Source organism: Arachis stenosperma, chromosome 6 (genome assembly GCF_014773155.1).
Source record: "Arachis stenosperma cultivar V10309 chromosome 6, arast.V10309.gnm1.PFL2, whole genome shotgun sequence".
Classification (NCBI taxonomy): Eukaryota; Viridiplantae; Streptophyta; class Magnoliopsida; order Fabales; family Fabaceae; genus Arachis; species Arachis stenosperma.
In genome coordinates, this window is record NC_080382.1 from 797567 (window position 1) to 816014 (window position 18448).

At 32.1% G+C, this 18448-nt stretch overlaps 2 protein-coding genes across 2 annotated transcripts; one reads left to right on the forward strand and one right to left on the reverse strand.

Annotated features, from left to right (window-relative positions):
• The first annotated feature begins 1091 nt into the window (after window positions 1–1091).
• LOC130935537 (alcohol dehydrogenase class-3) lies at window positions 1092–4091 on the forward strand. Its single transcript, XM_057865324.1, has 8 exons — window positions 1092–1347; window positions 1468–1514; window positions 1807–2132; window positions 2730–2812; window positions 2904–2979; window positions 3123–3280; window positions 3380–3541; window positions 3801–4091. The coding sequence occupies exons 1-8, from the start codon at window positions 1177–1179 to the stop codon at window positions 3915–3917; spliced, it is 1140 nt and encodes a 379-aa protein (XP_057721307.1). The 5' UTR covers window positions 1092–1176; the 3' UTR covers window positions 3918–4091.
• Window positions 4092–4949: 858 nt separating this feature from the next.
• LOC130936688 (uncharacterized) lies at window positions 4950–13313 on the reverse strand. The gene is made up of 19 exons (XM_057866819.1): window positions 12883–13313; window positions 12670–12730; window positions 11979–12167; window positions 11362–11445; window positions 10835–10894; window positions 10336–10380; window positions 10047–10243; window positions 9421–9960; window positions 9133–9229; window positions 8776–8952; window positions 8607–8696; window positions 8131–8193; window positions 7962–8036; window positions 7822–7872; window positions 7018–7095; window positions 6611–6745; window positions 6249–6356; window positions 5985–6050; window positions 4950–5369 (listed from the first exon to the last, which is right to left on the reverse strand). Exons 1-19 carry the CDS (start codon window positions 13311–13313, stop codon window positions 5295–5297), a joined length of 2622 nt encoding a protein of 873 aa, XP_057722802.1. The 3' UTR covers window positions 4950–5294.
• Between the last annotated feature and the right edge of the window lie 5135 nt (window positions 13314–18448).

Genomic DNA, 18448 nt, shown 5'->3' on the forward strand with positions numbered 1-18448 from the left:
TTCCGAAAAACTATATGAACACAACAACAAGTTATATAAAAACTACGAAGAAATTCCGCAAGAAGAAATCTCTGAAAATTCTGGTATATAAACTCTGGTATATATAAAATGCCCGGTATAGCAATTCAAACATTACAAGAGTTAAGAAATGATTTAGAGTTTCAGAATAATCAAAGAAGATATTATGAAGTACGATTACAAAACAGTAACATGTACACAAGAAATAAAGAAGAAGTAGAACGTTTCTGTAAAAACTGTATAAGAAGTATAACAAAAGAAATAGAAAAATTACTAGAAGAAATAGAAAATTTTAATAATATTAACCCATCCAAAGAAAGATATTTTAAAAATTTATCCGAGCAAACAAATATCTTACAAGTGGTATATATATATATATATATATATATATATACTCAAGAAGAAGAAGAACAATAATAATAATAATAGTAATATTCAATAAAATTATTAGGAATTATTCTACAAGAAATTTACAGTTAAAATTATTTGATATTTTTATATTTAATATAATCAAAAGATGTCCTATTTTAAAAAATATGGTTGTATTAAAAGAAATATTTTAATTTGAATTTTAAAACATCATTATTCACCTTACTTGTTTGTAATGAAAAGAGTATATTAATATGTTATTGTCATCGTCCACATGCACAAAGCTAAGTTAATAATATAAAGATTGACATATAGTAAAAGTAAAATGAACGGAAAATTGTTATGTCTGACAGAAAAAAATGTTAGAGATTGATCTGTGTATTAAATTTTATTGGAAACTAAAATATCTACTTTTAAAATCCTTAAGAACTAAATTTATCGATTGGGTAATTATAAACTGGAGACTAATTTATGGATCGTAGTAAAATTTTGGGATTAATTTGTATATTAATTTTTCTTAAAAACTAAAATGTCGACTTCAAAAATCGTTAAGGACTTATTTGAATAATTACTCCAAAAAAAAAAACGATTTGTTGACCATACACCATAGCCCAATGATCTAGACCCAAAAAGAGTGAAAAAAAATTTGATTAAACCCAATTGAGTAGTTAGTTGGTAGCTACCTTGTATTAGTAACAGTAGTAACCCATTTTATTTCCACTCATTTTCCCCTTCATTTTCATCATCATCATCATCAACGTTCTCTCTGACTGTGCAGTCTCAGTCTCCATGGCAACTCAAGGTCAAGTCATTACTTGCAAAGCTGCGGTGGCCTGGGAACCCAACAAGCCTTTGTCCATCGAAGACGTTCAGGTGGCTCCACCGCAAGCCGGCGAGGTTCGAGTCAAGATCCTCTACACTGCTCTCTGTCACACCGATGCTTACACCTGGAGCGGAAAGGTGCTTTCTTTTACCCTACCCCATCCCTTTTCTATTTCCCATTCTCGTTTTCCAAATTTAAAGTTTTTTTTTTTCCTTTCTAAATATTAAATGCTCATTTATCTAAATCATGCTTTGCAGGATCCTGAAGGTCTCTTCCCTTGTATCCTTGGCCATGAAGCTGCTGGGTGAGTGATTTTTTTTTTAATGAAGAGCATGTTTTGTTACATGGTATGATTTGAATGGTCCAGGTTGAACTTGGTTTTTGCTGCGCTAAAATCTGATGGTATAGGTTTTGTAGAAGTTATTGTTATAAAGTGATGATAAAATCTATATCATTAGATTATCTTGATCTAGGGTGCACCAACTTTATTTTTATTTTTTTTTCCTTCTCACTGCATCATAACATTGTAACATTGGGTTGTGTGATTGTTGATTGAGGGGATTTTGTTTATTTAGTTTATTTATTTATGGGTGCAGAATTGTGGAGAGTGTTGGAGAAGGTGTTACTAATGTGCAGCCTGGAGATCATGTTATTCCATGTTACCAGGCTGAATGTGGTGAGTGCAAGTTCTGCAAATCTGGAAAAACAAACCTCTGTGGGAAGGTTCGTTCCGCCACTGGAGTTGGAGTGATGCTTAGTGACCGCAAAAGTCGTTTCTCTATCAATGGGAAGACCATTTATCATTTCATGGGAACTTCCACCTTCAGCCAGTACACTGTTGTTCATGATGTAAGTGTAGCTAAGATTGATCCAGCTGCTCCTTTGGATAAAGTTTGTCTTCTTGGTTGCGGTGTTCCAACCGGTAAGTGTTGTCTTTCTCCTTTTCGCAATTACAAAGTGTATTGAGATTATGTTGCCAAGGCCACTTGGTGAGCAAGCCCACGTGTTGGTTATTTGATTAATGCTCCATGCTCAATGGATTGTTGAAATGTGCTTGGACATTGATGTTAGGTTTGCCCATCGAGATGGATTTCGTACAATATAAGTCGTCAGCTTGAATAATTCAGAGTTTGAATTTGATGTAATGATGTCTAATTGACTTTTGCATCTTCTGGTTCATGTAGCCTATAATAGGACAAGGCTTAGTTTTTGTTGATCTCTCATGGAATCATCATTATCACCTGCCGTTGTTTAGATTCGATAAGAAAGTAGCCTAATAGCACTCCTAAGCTTCTTAACATGATTGTTTATCAATTAATATAATTATCCACACCCCCCCCCCCCAAACAAAAAAAAGAATAATGCTGCTTGTTGGATATTCATTTTCTTTTTCCTTTCTTTCTTCCATTTGTTCTGGTTTTAGTGCTATATTTAGAAGACTACGGTTGAGTCATGCCTTCCTGTGCCTTGTTCTTTTATTGTTATGCATTTAAGAAAACTGTTATTTTTTATTTTTTAGGGCTTGGAGCTGTATGGAACACTGCAAAAGTTGAACCAGGGTCAATTGTTGCTGTTTTTGGCCTTGGAACTGTTGGTCTTGCTGTAAGTTTCTTTCCTGTAGTTAGTGTAGTAGTAAATGTATTGTTTGCTTGGTATCGAACTACCACTGCAATTGATTATTTTATACTTACAGGTTGCAGAGGGTGCAAAAAGTGCCGGTGCATCTCGTATTATTGGCATTGATATCGATAGCAAGAAATTTGATACAGGTAAATGTCTGAAACATATGCCCTTGATGTTGTGAAGTGATATGCTCCAAGGTTTCTTATTTCTAAGCAAGAGTGTTGTCTTACTGTGTGCAACTTTAAATACATGTTCTTCTGTTTACTTCTCTTGCTATTTTACCTTGCAGCGAAGAACTTTGGAGTCACCGAGTTTATTAATCCTAAAGAACACGATAAACCAATTCAGCAGGTCATAGTTGATCTTACAGATGGCGGAGTTGATTATAGCTTTGAGTGCATTGGGAATGTCTCCGTCATGAGAGCTGCTCTGGAATGCTGCCACAAGGTGAACACTGCCGCAGCAGTGCCACATTGACTCAATTGTTCAAATATTACTCTAGATGGACATAACCATGAAAATATATGTTTTGCTGAAAAATTCCAGGGCTGGGGAACATCAGTTATCGTGGGTGTTGCAGCATCGGGCCAAGAGATATCTACCCGCCCTTTCCAATTGGTGACGGGGCGTGTCTGGAAAGGAACAGCTTTTGGTGGCTTCAAGAGCAGGTCACAAGTGCCTTGGCTTGTGGAGAAGTACTTGAAGAAGGTAAATGTTTGGAGAATGCTATTATGCATTGGGTTGAATCCAGTGCATCATGCACTAAGGTTGAATCATAATGGATGCCACTCTCACAATTCAATTCTAACCATTGGATTACCTTTGCTTACGATGCACCAAGTTCAATTTGATGCTTCCTACAGTTTTTCTCAAGTGTATCAAACTCCAGTATTGTTGGGAAGTGTTTCTCTTTTTTATAATTTTATTTTTGAGGAGGCTTGACTTTATATTTTGCTCGTTTTTGCAGGAAATCAAGGTTGATGAGTACATTACCCACAATCTGACGCTTGGCGAGATCAACAAGGCTTTCGATCTTATGCACGAAGGAGGATGTCTCCGTTGTGTTCTTTCAACAGATGCATGAGATGATCCAAGATTCTAGGTGCCCATTTGTTCTTCCTTCATGTGGTGGTTGTCCGGTTAAATGAATCTTCTTTTTTAGTATCTTAATTTGTAACGATGGCTTATAATATGAATGGTTACCTTTCTTTTGCAAAACATGTAATGCCATGGGTCTACTATTAACTCTTCCATTTTACCACCCAAGTGTTTTTCCGTTTGCCATGCATCCAATTAATAATATGTATACCCTACCTGCGGGTACTCAACCCAGACCAACCCATGGATAGAGTAGGGTGCGGTGCGAGTTTGCCTACGAGTAGGGTAGGATACGGGTTAAGGATATACCCTACACTATTCGCATCCCTAATATATTATATTAATATATATGCAAAAAATATGTATTTAGTGAATAAAGTGAGTGTTGAACCCACAATTTTCCTCTTATAAATAACCACTAAGTTAGTTGATAATCATATTATTTATAATTTTATATTGGATTTTTTTAAGATTTTATTGTTTTTTATTTTAATTTGAACTTAATTTTTTATTTTCTATTTTATTAATATGTATGAAATTTAGAATGATTGGATTTTATATTTGTCTAAAAATTTTTTATTTTTCTGCAGGTAGGATAGGATTTAGAACTTTAAGATGCGGGTAGGGTTAGGATTGAAAGATTTTCAACCTGCAGACATGATAGGATTGAGTTTTAAAAAAGTTTTTAATTCGCGAGTAAAATTAAGGTAGAGTCCAAACTCTATTCTACTCTACTCATTGCCATCTCTATTCAGAACCTTTAATCAGAATTTTATTTTTTGCTTTGAGAAAAATAACCAACTTACACTTGTTTCTGTTTTTACTTCTAAATTGAGTCAGGTGAAGATTTAATTCTCATTTCATCTAAATATTGATCATTGTAGGAGTGATGATAAAAAATATAAAATAATATTCATGGATAAGATACATTATACATATACTGAGTAAAATATCTTTTTATTGAAAGCATGTGACGTTATAAAAATAATATTTATATGCATGATATCTTATCCTGTAGTACTGTACACATGCACTGGAGAACCTTGATTTAACAATATCCATATATCCCTCAACAAAAAAAAAAATAGGGACCTTGATTCTGATTCTCTCCTCTAGGGTCAGCATAATCAGCGGTGTAGGCATACAGGGCTTCATTGCATCCCTTTTGTATCGAGCATAATACAAATCTCATTAACCATGAACACCCCATATCAATGTTTTGTCATTCCCAAAGAAAAAAAAATACATTGGATTCTTTGATTAGCAAAATTTCATGTGCACTTATGTTAGTTCACCTTCACCAGTAAGGGTTAAGAAGCATATGTTCCACTCCACCTTTGTGTTCCTATATAAATTAATGTGGCTATAACTGACCTCTCTCAAAACTTGATATACGAGAATCTGATAAAACACTGAACAGTTGTGTATCTACAAATAGCTGCAAGCCCAACAACGACTCATAATCAATACCCTAGAAACCAAAATAATAAAAACAGGGATTTGGATCCTCTAAGTTTTGAATTTGTACTTTAGAAGATAAAGTGTGATCTTCTACCTTTGAATGATTTCTCTCTCATTTATTCTTGGTCTCACCTATGAAATAAATGGTGAGAGATCACACTTTACTCTCTAAAGTGAAATTCAAAATTTAGAGGATCCAAATTCTAATAACACGGCTGTAAATTCTAGGATTATGCTATGGTAAAGAGTGTTTTCCAATAAAAAATGATCATTCTTTTTATAATAGAAAAAAATAATAATAAAGACAATATGTGCAGTGCACACTGTTCTTAAAAAATTAGTTACAATCTTTAATCTTCATTCAAAATAGTTACACATTTGAACTTCATTGAAGGGGGGTCCTAACATTTCACCCCTGTGGTCCTGAATATCTGATGTAACACTCCATAATGTTAAAAATGCTGAACATTTCTCCACATATTAAGAGGACAATTAATTTTTATTCTAAACAAGACAAAGGATGACAAAAATGTGCATGATCAAAATATCCTACAATTTTTCTTTAAAAATATAATAAGAAAAAGGTTGTTACCTTCATGAATAGCTGGTCCCTATTAGGAAATGAATCAATGAATGTCTCCTTAAGAAGTAAAGAAACCTGAAAAATTTAATCAAGGGTGAGGCATGAAAAAAAAACAAGTTGGCAAGTTACTTATTCTTCATTATTTATTACTATTCCTTTTAAAAAAACATAAAATTTAGGAATATAAAATGTGATATTATAGAACACAGAGAATTCTTATATGTATTTCTTTCCTTCTATCAAATTTACATTAAAGTAAGTTGGCTACCTTACCCGGTCGTTATTCGATTGTACACTAGTTATTGTATGAGATTTTAGATCTGAACACAGTGACTCCAAATAGTGCCAAACTACATTCAAAAACTGAGTTGCAGCTTTAGCCTGTGAACAAAGTACAATTAGTAGTTGCCACAGGTGGAAAAAGCATGACTACAACTTGAAAATCTTGCATATATAGTAAAACATCAAAATTCAAGGCCTCTCTGGTTTATGTTTTCATCTTTAATGTTCTTGTTTCAAGATTTTGTAAATAAAAAGTAAAAATACGAAACGAAAATAGAAACTATGATTTGATTGTTTTTATTGTAACAAGACCCGAAGTGTTCTTAGTTGATGGAGAGAAGTGAGAAAAAAACCTGAGCTTCATTGCACCTATGTATAGGATGTCTTTTAGCATGCGAACTTTCGTTTTTAAGTTTGGCATGAATTGGACTCAACTGCGAGTAAAGTTCTCTATACTGTGGAAGTTTTGGCAATTGACACATTTTAACCTACAAAATTAGAAAACAATATTTAGCAGGAAATAAAAAAAGAAAACAGAAGAGAAAATTAAGAGAGCAAAATCAAATGATATTATAGCATCTGCCATTTGTCTTATCAGAATAGATGTTTAACAATGGGGTCTAAAAGATGCATATTAGCCAATACTTTGGAATGTAAAGATAGATAGGTATATAAATAATGTTACAACATCCTAAACATATTGCTAAACAAGCTGATTGAATACCATGCAATTAGTTCTCTTTAAAACATCATTACAAACCTGATTCTTCATTGCATTAACAAGAACAAGGTTATTAGTTTTCATATGCGAATCATCCGGCATACGCTGTATGCCAACCTGCAGAATCATTGGAAAGTTGGATCAAATAATTTAGACAATGCGGTGTCCACAAAAAGGTTCTAAATACGAAAATCATACGGAAATCAGGGGTAATTCAGTTCAAGTCATAATGCATGCATGAACATTTTTGACATAGAAGATTTACTTTTACAGAGACATTTTTCTAATCTAACAAGTAAACTCTACTTTCACACAAACAGTTCGCGGCTGAAAAAGTTCACCCAATGGAAGAAAAACACCATTATTAACATGAACATGAACACGATAATTCTCAATGCAAGGCATATATAAGCGGAAAAGGAAAAGAAAAGAACAATGGATCATATAGAAGAGCCAAAGCATAACCAATTCAAGATGAAATCGGAAATACATGAATATCTTGAAAAGAAACAGGACAGAATAATTTTATCTTATGAGCAGTGAAAGTAAAAGGATCTAGTTTTATCTTGTAGATGTAGGATAGATTTTTTTTTCTTTTTTAAAAAAATGCTGCTCGTCAAATTTGAAATTTCACAAACACATATAGAAAATGCTAAATCTTAAATTTCATTCCATAACTAGATAAAAAAAACATATATAAAGGAGACTATAATTGAAAGAATTATGAATTCTCATGTAACCATTAGCAAAACCAATAGCACGAGCAAATAACAGATACCATAACAATAGTCCACAAAACAAACATGACATGCCAATTTGAAAATAAAGTAAAAAGAAACTCACAATATATGGAACAGGTGCATCAAGAAAATCAAGCATTGATCCAGGTAAAACCTGAAAAGCAAGGCTAACATATTATTAGATATGTAGGTAAAATTCACATGGAAAATATAATTGAACATGTTGGAAGCCACTGAACTCACAGGTAGAAATAAACTCTGCCATTGAAATGGACGAATCATTGGAATAAGACATAGCACTATGGCAGATAGAACACCCTGCATTGTGTCAAGAATGACCAAAATGAATTATTTAGCACAAAATATTGTCAGGCTAACAATAACTACTACGATTATTGTTTCAAATTCTTACCAGATTGGGGCACACTACTACCACCTGTTTTTCCAATAACACTCCAGTAAATAATGACAGCATCTGCTAGTAACATGTTAAAAAAAGGATTAAAATATCAATTTCATCAAGAAACTGACAAGATATTTGCAGCACATATAATTATTTAGTAATTTCATTTTATGCATGGCTCACAATCTTCCATTAATGCCACACTTTTATATTGATATTCTGGTGGAAAATTATCATGACCTTATAAGATTTCCCTTTTAGTATCAGAACTAGCATTAAATATACTTCAAAAAACATCAACCAAAAAATAAAGCATCAGCGAGGAACAATATCAACATGAAAATAGCTTTCTACATTGAATTTATTAAAAATAACAATAGTTTGATAAGAATTTCTGCATGTGTGGAATGGTTTCCAGGAACTGTTTCTGCAAATAAATTCTGACAGATAAACATTGTTGAACTTCGGGTAGAATATCTGCTTACAGATTCAAGGGACAGAACTCGACAAGTAGTTGCAGTCGTCCAAATTGATAATGCAAAGGCTTCCTCGGCAGCAGCCAACTTTGCATTGACCTTTTAACAAGTACAGCTCTAATGGGTGAACTTAATTGCAGAGAAGCGTTGTGTTAAAAAGAAACACTAGAGAATTTACCTGAGCAGGTTCAGAGGAATTTAAACTATTGCTAAAGCCAAGGACCTCAACTGAATGTCTTATATATTGAATAGCTTGTAGATGTTCAAGAGGATGGAAGATAAATTCGGTTCCTCGAGGTGGAATACAATGTGAATAATATCTATGCACTATCTGTAGCAAATCATTCTTCTTCTCCTATCAAAACCATTCGCAAAAACGCAGCATGTTAATGCTAATCAAGAGTCACCTTACTAACCAAAGCAAAACAAATGGTAAACTGGTTTACACTTTAGTCACTTACAACAACAACAACAACAACAACAACAACAAAGCCTTGTCCCACTAGGTGGGGTCGGCTTCACTTCAGTCACTTACCGTAGGAAATTCAATTAAGAAGCCATCCCCATAGTCTCTTTCATTGTTTGCAAAAAGATCATCATCATCTTCCCAAACCACACTTTTAGCTGTACTGCTGATGGAAACAATACAGAAGCAGTAAGTAGCAACCATAGGATTCGATTATAGAAGGCAAATTATTACCATAAACACCGCTCAGCACAATAAATTCGAGGGAAGAAAAGGAAGGGGCGGGGGTTGAATCAGCAAGATAGTCTATTGAAAACAGAACTGAAACCTAGAATGCTGTATTTGTAAATCTACCACCTGGCTAGTGAGTCCAAACTTTCAAGCCGCTCTAATTCACAACTCCTAGCACTAAAAGGTGTTCCAAACTTGGGAGAAAGTTGATCACTTTCACCATTCCCCTGTGTTCTTTCTGTAGAATCATGAATTTCTGTTGTCTCAACAGCACAATTATCATGACCCTGGACATTCTTCCTGCCATCCTTTTCGATATCTCTAGCCAGGAAAAACTCTGAAGCATCACTTGCAGTCATACTTGCAGGAGATTGAGAGCAAGAATCCCATCTTTTTGGAGATTCCCATATTTTCGGAGATTCCCATACTTTCGGTGATAATTGTATGACTTCATCATCCGATAAAATCCCAGCAGCAGCAGCAGTAATTACTGCTGCTCCTTCAACAGGTATTGCAAAAGACATCCAATCACTAAATGATTCTGTCTCTGGGCACTCAACATGTAAGCTCACTTGATCATCTGGCTTCGACGTGGGAATGCCTCCAGTAAGATTCAACTCATTTACAAATTGAGTTATCCGGTTCAGACGCTCCTGTGCAATGAGACTGCAGCCAAGTAAGACATAATGAATTTCATTTTGCATCTAGCGAACCCAAAGGACATTAGGCATGTCTTCAACCAATGTGCTAACCTGTATAACATCTCAAAGTGTAACTCAAAGAAAGGAACTTTAGTCAGCAAACAGTAGCAGCGTGGTGCAGAAACCAGAAACCGGCTGCTGAATGGACGGGGCGATGGAGGACAATACATGTCTAGGATACCAGGGGGCCTCTGAACAATTTCAGGCACATGTAAACAAACTCCATAAAGTGTTGCACTGTCTGCTGCCTAATCAAGGAATTGAAGTTTACAAGATGAGTTTCAGTAATCACTCATCTTCAAATTTCTATACAAAATTATGATGTCAGCACAATTTTTACCTTGAGTGTAAAGATAAATGATAGATCATCTCTGCCTAAATGTTCCTGCAGATAATAAACAAGAGAAGTATTATATCTTTAGTCTTGAAGGTGATGAGTGCTCAATAGAAGGTTAATTACACAGTAAGACACTGACTGATTCATTACCACTTTTCAACTGGAAAAACTAAAACTACAAAACGAAGAACAAATTAAGAGAAAGCAACAAAGAGATATGCTGATACTACGATACTATCATTAATAGTTTCTTATGTCTCTTGAATAAGAGCTTTTTGTGTCAAAAAATAATGCACAAAGACAAAAAAAATGAAAGATCATGAAATGTAGAGCTCCTCTATGATTCTCAGTTTCTTACACGTGATCAAATACTACATTATGCTCATATAGAATGAATTGACTATCTAAAACATGAGGCAACTTAAATATGTTGTATTGTTGAGCTTGTCAAAAGCAAAAACATCTGCTTTGCCAAAGAAAATCAGAGATTGATGTGGCGTACCTGTCCATAGACAAGTTCATTTAATTCACTTAGAGATGGAGTCCTCTCCAACATTGATGCCTGTATATCAACATTTAATAAATGAAACAGAATAAGATTCTACCCCAGGAAAAATAAAGATGGCCAATTTATCATTAACAATTAAGAACAGCCAGCTCAAGAATTCGCTACATTCCATAGACTTCTATTGCTGTTCCTGACATGATATAAACACTCAAATTGTGTTTGCATGCTGAAAAGTAACATTGAAACTGATAATATAATTTCAAAATTCAAAACAAATAAAATATTCAAATATTCAATCATTTATTGGTAGAAAATTAAAAAAAAAGAGTAACTTTGTGAAGCAGATTTATCAAAGGAGCAAGAGTAAACACATGGTGATAGTAGGATCAATTTAGTGGCACCAAGTGCAAACAATGGAAAACTATAGTAAACAATTTGAAAGGTAGCATTTTTGTTAGAAGACAATGAGAAAAGGTACCATTTGATATATCTAAGTAAATACAAATAGCTTTTAAGCAGACCTTTACACCTTCAGGAAAGCAAAAGGAGCATAACTCCTTCCGAGGTACTGTTAGCTTCTTTCCAAGAGGATATTTGAAAAGTATCTGCATTTTCATTAAAAGATATTATCAACAATGAACCCTATTGATCCATAGGAATAGGCTAACTTGAAATGATAAAGAGGGAGGACATGTTTAAGTTTGTACTATCAAATTATTTGCTTGTGACCTCACTTGAAACGTAGCAGCATATTATACACTCGAAAATTCCATCCATCATCAGAGTGCAGCCATACTACTAATATCCCAAATATCTTTCAAAACTCGTGAAATTAATAAAACTCCTAAGAAAACCAGACACCTGACACTAACGATGCCTATAAAACCCATCTTTTACAAAGCTACTGAAATTAACATTAAATATTTATCAATAGATAACTACAAACAACTTTTAAATTATCCTTTGTATTTCTGATATGCTGAGATAGGCCAGTTAATTTCTTTATTCTTTGTTTATCATCACTTTCTCTGTTTTGGGGGATATCTCATCTAACCCTTAACTGTACTTTCTTCCTTTTCTCTAAAACAACATTTCCATTTCTATTAAATATATGTATTAAAGTTGACACATGACAAACCTGTGGTTCCAAAGTTGTGTCTAGCTTTGGCATTTTGTAATCTACATATTCAGATTTTTCTTTCTCTATTTGCCATCGTTTCCTTCTAGCAAATGCATGCTCCACAGCATCCAAGTTAGTATCAGGATGCAGCCCCACAATCACAAAATGTTCAAAAAGCGTGGCTGGCTCCTTATAGTTTACACAATCCTACAGAAATGTTCCCGGTGACTCAAACAAAATCGACAATATTCCATTTGTGACAAACATGTATAAGCAACAGGAAGTTACTTCCTAAAAGATACTGGAATAAAGCATCAATCTTAATGTTTCTCCTTGATTAAAAAATATATTTCAGAACAAAACCAATCAAGAGCTCCAAGAACCAAGTTTATGAGAAGCACCTCCAAATAACTTTTAGCATCAACAATATATTCATTACCCAAGGTACCAACATGGCATGGTAAAGAATAGAAACAAACAAGAACCACTTAAGAAATCAAAATCCTCTTCACTTATATTATTTTGTTTCTTCGGATATATATAAACATAATTTTGGAAAGATTCCTCGAAATTCATGCTTAGTTCTTTCAGTTGCCATAATACTTAATGGACAACTGCTAATTGTGCATATCTGACCTTAAAATACCACATGCAGGAGGATAATATTTTGAAAACCAAACTCAAGAATTCAGTTGATATATAAATTTACCAGAGATGAAGCATGATCAACATAAAGAAGTACACGAGTTAATTTTGTCAACATGTTAGTACTATATGAAATACAAGTACACATTTCAAAATATGGATACATTCTGTTGCTATTTGCAGATCAGTCAAGCATTGACAATGTTCTATACACAAATGCAGTACATGAAGGGATTCTAAAAAATTGGATACCATAGATTTGGGATGAAGCTGATACCACTGCCGTTTCTGGTTCGCCATGACCTCAAGGCTCAAATGCGACGGGGAGTCAGATGATGGGGAATCTGGTTCACGGAATCTGTTTCCCCACCGAAAAGCCTTGTTAACATGAGCCTTCAACTTCTGAAAGCTGTCAACACGTTGAATCCCTTGGGTAAAAAGTTCAGTTTGAGCTCTTCTATGTAATAAACTAGGCCTCTTTTGTGGAACTCTTGATCCAACACCGACCCCACCAATACCACCACTGCCACCACCTCCGTTACCATTACCATTACCATCACCACCGCCTCTGCCACCGGCAGCATCACCAGAGTACATACTCTTTGATGCTTCACCTGCAACTTTGAATGACCCCTCAGATATCTTCTGCAAAATTGGGGATGACGAGGCCTTATCTTCAAGAGGTTCAGCCTCTTCTTTTGTATCCATCTAACCTTTCTCTATATATAATAATATTTACAAAACAGATCATGCTCTAGAGTTCCACTTTTCACCAATAAATTATATTGCAGCTTTAAATTCATTGCTGAGATAAATTCCAAGGCCAACACAATAAGCACGCCTATGGATCATTTCATTTCAATTTGATGATTCTACCAAGATACTGGCTTCAATGAGAAGGCGATTCCCAGATAGAATTTATCACCAAAAATCCAATCTTTTGTATCCTTAGATCATTAATGATCCTCATTCCTCATTCAACACCGAATCCCAAGGAAAATATGATATCCTCTAATAATAAGTCCCTAACGATCAAGAAATCTTGTGATTATTCTCTGGGGCAGTTAGATTTTAGAGTGCAACCTTTTCCTCTTTCAAATTTTCAAACTTTTCCTCCCTAGTAATAATGGATACCAATCTGATTCTGAAACAAAGAAGAGAATCACAAACAACAATGAAAATGATGCCCAAATTTGCCAAAATTTTCTTATTAATGGCAGAACAATGAATAACGCTCCAAATGTACGTCCAACGTAAACAAGTTTGTAACGGAAACAAAAACTAAGTAAATGCAGGGAATTCAAAAGGCAAATCGTAAAAGAAGAAGAAGAAGAAGGACCCAAAGAACACGCGGGGCGTTGTAGTAGGAAACAAAATGAGAAAAAAGGAATGTTACTACCTTTATTGTTGTTGCCAAAGATTTGGGGGTTGACCAGAGAGAGAGAGAGAGAGAGAAGAGAGTTGCATGCTAAATATGGAAGAAGGAAGAAAGAGGAGGAAGGTGATAATAAATTGGCAATGGTTATTACTATTATAGTGTGAAAGTGAGAGGAATTGATGAACAATACAAATGGGAAGGGGAAGGGAAAAGACAACTCATGTTCAAACACTTTGGTACTACTTTTCTGATATTGCATGCCATGCCCCTCCAACTTTCATTAATTGCTCATCTGACACTGTTCCATCGTTTTTCGGGCGTTTTTCCTTTTCTGTTGGAGACTTCCCAAGCTTGCAACATTCAATTCATCTCCCACTTTTTACTCTTTAGAATTTAGTGTTTACACTTTATTCTCAAAGTATCAAATTTTTTTTATTAAAAGTTATTAAAAAAGTATTCTTATTAATCATACAAAAATATGTTTTTAAATATAAATTAACTAAATCTAGATATATTAACAAAACATTAGAAGTTTTAATTTTTAGATTTATCCATTTTATACTCTAAGAACACATGTTAAGGTTATAAATTAAAAAAAATTATTGAAAATACAAAAATTTAAATTTTTAATGTATTTGTTTTGTATTTATTAAAAATAATTTAAAACCTTAAATCATTAATTTTTTATATTAAACATCTTGACAAATGTTTTTAGCCAAACATACGAAAATATTTCTCTGATTTAAGATTAATAAATATAGGTAAAAACTCAGATACAGTCGACTTCACGTGAAGTTGATAATCGAGTGCCGTTAGATGAAAATTTAGTCAAATCAGTCAAATCATTTAACGATTTTTAGATATCAACTTCACGTGAAGCCGACTGCACCTGAGTTTCTACTATAAATATAACATTGGTTGAGATGTTAAATTTATTCTCTTAATAAAATATTGTTGTTTCAACTTAAATATATATATATATTGGAAAAAAATTTTAACCCCTAAACATATTTAATTAATATTCCTATTATATATAAAACAGAAGTAAAAGTGAATTTTATGAGAGATATATGTAAAATATTTATAATTAACTAAAAATTTAAAATTGATAATTGATAAGAATTTAATTTTGATGTTTTGTCTGTATAAAATAATTATATATATATATATTTAATTATATAATGTTATATTAATAAAAATAATTATATTTTATATTAATTATATAAATAATTATTTAAAAAATAAATATAATTGTATAAAATGTTTTACGTTATTAATGTATTAATATTAATCTCAATTGATAATAGATACCAAATTGAAGCAACGAAGATTAACAAAAAAGCATTATCAATATTGTAAATTGAAGAAAGCATATTAGTAGGCACATGCAATATTGGAAACTTTGCGGGAATAATTGCAATTATGAAACCGCTATTGAGGCTCAATGGATGAGACAATATTTTGACATTGATGTATGTCGCCAACTCGCCATGCATTCAATTTCATTCCAAAATACATAAACTGATACGCATAGTGGGACCCACTAAATGAATCTCTTCGATGGTCCAATAATAAATAAATAAAATATAGTACATGAATGAATCTCATCGTTTGTCCATTCAAACATCTGTAGTATAATAATAATAATAATAATAATAAATACTTCAATAAAAATATCTTTGCATAAAAATAACATTATAAATTATTAAATGATTTATTCAATTATATTAAGTTATTTAATAATTTATAATACAATTTTTATGTGAAGAAATTTTTGTTAAACTATTCACTATAAAAAATATTTGGATTAGTACTTTTATCAATATTATTTACTATTTTAGATTAATATTTTATTTTTTTATTATTAAAATTTAAAATTTGATATAAAAATATTTTTGTTAATCATGTAGTTTTGTTGATAATAATAATAATAATAATAATAATAATAATAATAATGTCTATAGAAACACAAAAAGATTTTTGTTAATTTTTTTCCTAATTAATTACTTAAATTCACTTGATAATGAATTTTTATTTTTTAATGAATTGAATATATCAAAACTTTAAATATGTAAACTTTTATCTAAAAGTATATTAATTTAGAGAAGTAATAATTTTACTATTTTTAAGTATATCTTTTAATAGTTAAAAAAAACAATATTTTAAATTTTTTACTTTTTATCAATTACTTTAATTTATAAATAATAAATGTAAAAGAACAAATTACACACAAAATTAATAGATATTTATGACATTTTTTAAGTTTTAATCTATCTGAAGGTTTTTTTTAACAGATTTAAACTCTTTGAATTTAGAACTTAGAACACTAAAAACTTTAAATAAAATAAAAATATTGCACAATCGCACACAATCAATGAAGAAACAACAATGGCATTTTAACGTGCGTGATACCACGCAACATGAAATATTCTGAAATCTGAACCGTTCAATTTACTTTTGCATTGAGAAGCGATAACGATTACAGATTAGAGTACTAGACGGATAAAACCATGTGGGTAATGTCGCTCATGTTCATGCAACCCCAAAGTCAAAGTCAAAGGCACCTGAAAACTGTAAAGTGTAAACTTCCTTTCATTTCAGTCACATGGACGGAGGACTTGACTATTTTGTCCGAAAGTTTTTTGAAATGAAATAAATTAATTAATTATTTTCTAAAATAAGTAAACTACTTTTATTTATCAAAATGCACTTTTTTAGGTTGGAGAAGGATTTTTTATTTAAATTTTTAAAATATAATATTTACTAAAATATGTGATGTACAGTAAAATACAATTTTACATACATATTACACATTTTAAAATATTCAATTCAGATATTTGAGATATGTTACAATATTAAAAAAAAAAAAATTTGATTGCACTCGAGATATGATACAATTACGTAGTTGCGCTTTTTAATTTTGATATTGGAGAGTAGTTGGTGTTAGGCGTGGATATGGGGTGACTGAGTGCTTAACAAGGGTGTGGTGTCAGGAAGAATGCTATAACAGGAATCGGACCCAGCGATTCCTCCCCACGAATCGGACCCAGCGATTCCCCCCTCCCACAAATCGGACCCAGCGTTTGGAGGAATCGGACTGTCCGATTGCGCCCCCTTCCACGTGTCGGACAGCAGCTTCTTCCCAGGACAGTGCCCCAGCAGCCAGCATACCCCCCCTTTCCCCACTCCCTCAGTCCGAAACATCGTTTTCAAGCCTGAAACCCCATTTCTTCCTCTCTGAGTTCATCCTCTTCCTCCCTTCTTCTTCAAAAACTTTGCATGCAATAGAATCTGTGGAAATGGCTAAAAGACACAAAGCTAGAGATGTTGATCGTCCTGAACTTCACATTGTAAATTATCTGTCTGATCCTGATTATGTAAGTTAAATTTTTTAATTTTTTGCAAATTTTTGTATTTTAATTAAATTTTGTAGAAAATTTTTTTGTATTTTATGGTTAAATGTTGCAGTTAGGTAGATAGATATGTAAATATTGATTGTTACAGGTTTTGTAAGAATTTTTTCGGAGTAGTATTAGAAATTTTAATTAATTAATAAAATCTGATGATTAATTTAAAAATTATAATATTAGCAATTTTGATAATTTTTTGTTATTATGTTTAGATATTGTTAGTTAATTGGAAAATATGTTAAAAAAAATTTTGTAAGACGGTTAGAAATTTTGATTAATGAATAAATTTTGATGATTAAACTTATAAATTATGATTGTAAATTGTTTGTTATTATGTATAGATGTTGTTAGTTAGTTGGAGGAAATGTAAGATATTATTTTTCGAATAGATTTAGAAATTATAATTTAGTAACTTAGCTTTTATGATTCATGTTATAAATTATAAGTTTAGGAATTATTTCCACACATTTTTGTTGGAAATTATATATTTAGGATTTATTATAATTTTTTGTTGGAGAATATGTTAGAAATCTTTTTGTAATACGAGTAGATATTGTAGTTAACTAATTAACTTTTGTGATCAATGTTGGAAATTATAATTCTGATTTTGTAATAGATTTAGAAATTAGAATTACTTAATTTACTTTTGTTATTAATTTAAGAATTTATAATCCGGAATTGCATCATTAATAACGATATTTTTTAATATTAATTGCAAGGCCAATTTACTTAATACATAGTTCATTTGGGAAGAAAGGTAAATTATAAGAATTCAATTATAAATAAACTAAGAATACTAAAGTAACGTTAATTTTGTATGTTGTTAGTTAGACAATGTTTTTCAAATGTTGTTTGTAAATAGCTGAGAAGTTATAATTAACTAATTAATTATTATGATTAATTTTTGGAAATTATAATTATAGGAATTATGATAATCTTTTGAAGTTATGTTTACATGCTGTAGTTTGATCATTTGTTAGTTATTTTTTTGTAATTGGGCTAGAAATTATGATTAATCGATTAAATAGTATGATTAATTTAAGTTGTAAATTAGT